We start from the raw sequence: 5282 nt of genomic DNA on the forward strand, positions 1-5282 counted from the left end.
GTTTGGTTTCGAACGAACGTTCTGTTCATCATGTGGTTAAACTATACTGCAGTTCCATTTGTTTGGAGCCTCATTATCAGAGGCCATTGCTGCAGTGAGAATCAGCATAAATATTTGGTTTTGTCAGCCATGGGTTGTAAACTTGAATGGTTTTATTGTAACCATTAGAAGTCGGTTCTACACATCTGTTTTATCCCAAAAGTCTCAGTTCGTCTTCCATTTTCATCAGAGAATGTTGTTCTTAAAATGAGAGAATATGTGATCAGTGTCATAAAGCTTAATTCAAGATAAATTTGGTTTCGAACAAGTTGATATTTGACATTTGTCTTTTTAGTCACGTCTCGTCAAAACTTGATAACATAAATTCCTTGTACTGTTGATTTGGGATAATACTCGCACTTTCAATAAAGTATTTTTCTCATCAAAAGAACTTCCCTATTTGATTAAGGTGATGATTTCCTTGGGGTAAAAACTAATTCCATAATTAGAGTTTACAGAAATTTTTACACGAAAACAGCAAATCTCATTCTAATGGGGATTCTTGATTACCGGGTACATATGGACTTTCCATACGTATTTTTTTGTGACTTAAATCCTAGTTAGAATTGGACTAATACAATATGCCATCGTTTTGTTCCAGCTAAACTGTTTAACTTCTAAATGACGCCGTTGACAACATCTGCACTAATAAGTCTCGTCGATCTTTATATAGTCAGAAACATAGGTAGAGTTAGTGATGCTGAAGAAATAAAACATTCAATGAATGATCGTAGAAATGTAGTATTATAAATTGAAATTATTCACTATAAAAAGAAAGTGGTAGTCATTAATCTATAGACAAACGAAGAAAAGTTGAAAAAGATCTCTATGTCAAATTCATGTCAAGAGGCTTAGTAACAATATATAAATCATTCTGCTACAATCAAGCGTTGTTCTTATATTTGCTCTGTTGCCGCAAATTTATTGAGTGAACATTTCAGAATTCCTTCTTTTGCAGCTGGAAGAACTGGCGGACCGACTAACTTCTCCCAGTGACCTATGAAGAAGATGAATCTCTGAACAGAATGAGAGGTGCCTAACCAACTTTCAGTATAGATATAATTGACTGCATTCATCTCAGTAGCTACACCATCCACTGAATTTAAACAAATTTAAAGGAGCATGAGTCGTATATTCCCAGCTGCCGGTGATACCTTGTTGCTTGTGTAGTTGGCGTTGTCTGATTAGTGCAGAAGTGAGTAAAGTAGGATCATTCTTTGTGGGGAGAGAGACTGAACATCTCATAGTCATTCCTCAACTTTCTTTAACTTGTCATTCACAGATTTTCTACCATGTATTCGAATAACAATGTATCAATTTTGTTTGATTTCCAGCATGTAACGTAATAAACTTTTAAATGTTTGGTACTTGCTGTATAAAGGAAAAGCAAGCAGTGTGAATTGGTTTGGAACAACTCGACAAGCAAATCCGCAGAGAAGGGGAAATTAAAGAAAGTGGAAAAACAATACATAGCATGCCAATTGGTAAGAAATGACAACAGAAAATGGACCTCAAGAAATGGAGAGATATGAGAACAGCAAGCTCACTGGCATTACTTGTTTCTACTTGTCTAGTCGTTTGTTCAGTGAGAGAGTTCTGGGAAGACAACATTACACTACAGTGACATAAATGATCTGCTGGAAGTCAGTAGTGTGTTCTTTGAACCAACTTTGCTGAATTTTTATTTGTCAGAATAACTTCCATCATGTACGGTAACAGCCTAATTAAAAAGGAAGCTAAAATCTGCAATATGAGGTACTATTTGATTTGATTATCATCCTGTACGATAACTTTCCAATGTTACATCCACAAAATGAAATACGAAGATGGCCTAGTCCTACGTTTTCTTCTTGAATTTCCTCTGTGCCTTCAAGTCGACCACAATCACAGATATATTATCTCTGCTGCCCCTTTGGAGAGCAACTCGTGTCAAGTACTCTGCAGCGTCCTGAGCAGCAGGATCCACGTTTTCACCCCTTTCGCCACTCAAAGTACCACCGTTCTTTTTGTGCCAGAGAAGAATTCGTCTCCTCGCTACATCACAAGCTTCTTCATTTGTCAAAACATCCCATAGGCCATCACTTGCTAAAATTAGACAGTCGTCTTCTTTTGCTCGGGGTACAAACATCATTTCTGGATCTGGAATCACATAAGGCCTTAAATATCTATCACCTGCAGTAAAATGACAACCTCGTCAAATCAAGAAAGCTTTGATCTCTAGGATAACAGTTTGCAAATAATAAATGACAACCATATCAACTGAAGTCAGACGTCGTTATCCAACATCAGTGGGCTGCTTCAGGGATGAACTTTGACACTACTATGGTATATCACGTTAATTTTGGTGCATGTGCAGGTCTGGTCCATCATGGCTTAAGATTCCTTTTATAGCTTGATGCCTCTATTTCCATGGGCAAATTAAGCACAATATAAATGACTCGCTTAACCCTCTCCAGTAAAAATACAACAGTATAATGAAACTTGCAGGTGGCTAGTACAATATACATACCAATTGACCTTGAAACTGCAAGAACACCAGAAACACGATGTCCATCCCAATTAATGACCTTCCCTCCCAGTTCTTCTATTCGTGAACACTCATCTTCCCTATTTGGCTGAAAAAAATTAACGACGAAAATTATATGGTTGCAAAAACAAAAACTTAAGAAACACTGCACAGTGACGTAACAACAAACACAAGCTTTACCTTATGGTCAACGGACAATGGCATGGGCAGTTTTCCCCGACAAAGGACTGCCCTTGAATCACCACAATTCGCAACAATAATATGGGTTGGACTAACAACAGCAACTACAGCTGTAGATCCAACTGCTTCAGGAGCAATGGCTGAAAGGTCAGGCTCAATTCCATCTGTTTCACTACAGAACCCTCCTACCTCATCATCGACTCTACAGAAACAATTCAAGAAAGCCTTTGACCATTGCTCCTTCCAGTTAACACTTCCATTATGTGAATCCTCTTTCATAATATCTATCTCCTGTGATAATGCCATATGGAGACGCTCATGACAATAATTAGCAACCTGCTATGGAACAAACAGTTGGTCTTAATACGTATACATAAATGACAAAAAAATACACAAGCACATAGGAAATGAACTCTATACATGCAGGCAATAACAGTTCTTGTGTTACTAGAGACCAAAACCAAAAGTAAAATGTAATAAAAACAGATAGAAATTCACCTGAGAGCCTCCATGTCCATCATAAACACCGTATAAATGGGCTGTAAGTGTTTGACTCAGGGCATGAGAAACTGGCGCATCCGTGAGAATATGGGAAGGGATTCTCAGAAACCTTGGTAAAGCTATAGCAGTATCTTCCATCTCCGGCCTCTTTCCTTGAATTGTGGTGAGTCCCCAAAGAGGCACAGAATCAAAACAAAGGACATTTGTCCTACTTATCTTTATCTCTTGTGAGGTCTCAAGAAGGGATGGAGATAATTTTCTTTTAAAATCTTCAGCACCCTCAACTACAGTGGAAACAAGATCACTTACAAGTTCTGACTCATTAACCAACTCATTAGCCAAATTACACGAATAAGACTTTCTCAGAGTCTGGGATACACCAACCTTCTTGTCTTCATCTCCAAGAGGCGTTCTCCCAGACTTAACCACCTCCAAATCTGTACATTCTTGGTTTGGCATGTGGCCACGCTCATCCACTAGAGAATTAGAACAAGTCATATTTCCTAAAAGCTCATCAGTTGGTGATATCAAATTGTTCTCCATAGATCTACCATCGTTTACATCAGTAGCAATCAAACAATTCCCATTAGCTATTACTGTGGAAGAAAAATTGTTTCCTTTCCTGATTTCATGGCAATCAGCAACTGTCATAAGGAGGTTAGCTTTGTCCCTTGGCACTCTATGATTGGACACCGAAGAAGGATGTTTGCACTTGTTAGGTTCTGAGAGCAAGCTAGTCGTGTTAGGTATCAACTCATATCCAATGAAGTCCATACATGTGGGTAGTACTGATTCATCGTATATCAATTTTCCCTAATTATATGATACAGCAAGTGTTGGAAACACCTCTTCCATCAGTACCCTTTCTTCTAACCAACCCAAATTCAAATCCCTAAAATTTACTTAAGTTTTAAGCCAAGAAAAAGGTTTGAAAAAAAAACAGAATAAGTAGCTGAAATGGGTAAATCTATGATATAAGAGAATATGGATCCAAAGTCCAAACTAAGGGAATCACTATCCATAAGACCCTATTCAGCATCTTCTACTCTTCTATTCCAATTCTATCCATTCAACGACACATTAGCAGCAAACCCCTAACAAAGAATCACTTTTTATCACCTATAATATATAATAGCCAATTAATTGGAAACAACAACAAATCTAGTGGTCACTGCTTAACAAGACAGACATAACATAGAAAGATTCAAACTTTATTATTGAAAGAAAGGACTTACAAGCTCAAAGCAGACCAAACATGAAGGTGCTCAAGCAAACACATGAAACAACTTCTTCTTGGTTGCCTAAAGTTAGTTGAATCAAAAAGTTTGTGAGAACCCCATAATTCAAGAGTCAAACAAATCAATAAGGGTGCATGAAAGGATTTGTTATTAGAGACTAATCATTCCATATTTATTGTGGGCATGTATTATGCATACACAAACAAGGTTCGATTAGAGATACACAAATCAATTTATACAATAATTCAATAAACAAATACTCGTAATAATAAAAAAGGAAGGAAGGTAAGTGACAAGTTGCTTACCGTTTCAAAACAATCTTGCATTAATGACACACTAAAAATTAAAAGAAAGAAAAAAGGTTAGACCAACACTTCAGTTCCTCTCTCATTAAAAAATACTATTCCTAATTGAAAAGAATATAGAGAAACAGATTAGAAAGCAAAGTGTGTGATGTGTCGAGACTTTTATGTACTCCCTCCTCCATTTCAATTTATTTTTTTGATTTTAATTTGAAAACCAAACAATTTTGAATTAAAAATAAATAAAACATACTCCTTCAATTTTATTTTATGTATTATATTTTGTTTTGTACACCTCTTAAAAAATATTAATTAAAAAATAATTTAAATTTAATCATCCCTCATTTATTACTCCTCTAATTATGAAACTTTTCTCTTTGCATCATATTAATATTTCTTCATAACCCTGATTATGATTAATAAGAGTAAAGACTGAAACTAACAACTAATTAATATCTTGAATTTTTAAAATAATGAATATCATGGATCATTTAT

At 36.0% G+C, this 5282-nt stretch overlaps 1 protein-coding gene across 6 annotated transcripts; it reads right to left on the reverse strand.

Moving 5' to 3' along the window:
* Positions 1 to 1694: 1694 nt before the first annotated feature.
* On the reverse strand, positions 1695 to 4935 carry LOC129893350 (protein phosphatase 2C 50). Of its 6 annotated transcripts, none has more exons than XM_055968867.1 (6): positions 4791 to 4934; positions 4483 to 4548; positions 3245 to 3969; positions 2747 to 3085; positions 2549 to 2654; positions 1695 to 2211 (listed from the first exon to the last, which is right to left on the reverse strand). In XM_055968867.1, the coding sequence occupies exons 3-6, from the start codon at positions 3896 to 3898 to the stop codon at positions 1877 to 1879; spliced, it is 1434 nt and encodes a 477-aa protein (XP_055824842.1). In that variant the 5' UTR covers positions 3899 to 3969; positions 4483 to 4548; positions 4791 to 4934; the 3' UTR covers positions 1695 to 1876. The 6 variants fall into 6 exon arrangements, with proteins under 6 accessions (XP_055824842.1, XP_055824839.1, XP_055824840.1 ...); XM_055968864.1 differs by having other exon boundaries at positions 3245 to 4060; XM_055968865.1 differs by having other exon boundaries at positions 3245 to 4139.
* Positions 4936 to 5282: the final 347 nt, after the last annotated feature.

This window comes from Solanum dulcamara, chromosome 6 (assembly GCF_947179165.1).
Source record: "Solanum dulcamara chromosome 6, daSolDulc1.2, whole genome shotgun sequence".
NCBI classification, from domain to species: domain Eukaryota; kingdom Viridiplantae; phylum Streptophyta; class Magnoliopsida; order Solanales; family Solanaceae; genus Solanum; species Solanum dulcamara.

What these genes read in the sequence shown, in the direction of transcription:
- LOC129893350 (XM_055968864.1), bottom strand. Translation starts at nt 4,021, where the DNA reads ATGGACTTCATTGGATATGAGTTGATACCTAACACGACTAGCTTGCTC. An exon ending in ATGGACATGGAGGCTCTCAG is followed by an intron (nt 3,086 to 3,244) that starts GTGAATTTCTAT and finishes TTTGTTCCATAG; the next exon opens with CAGGTTGCTAATTATTGTCA. An exon ending in TGCAGTTTCAAGGTCAATTG is followed by an intron (nt 2,212 to 2,548) that starts GTATGTATATTG and finishes ATTTTACTGCAG; the next exon opens with GTGATAGATATTTAAGGCCT.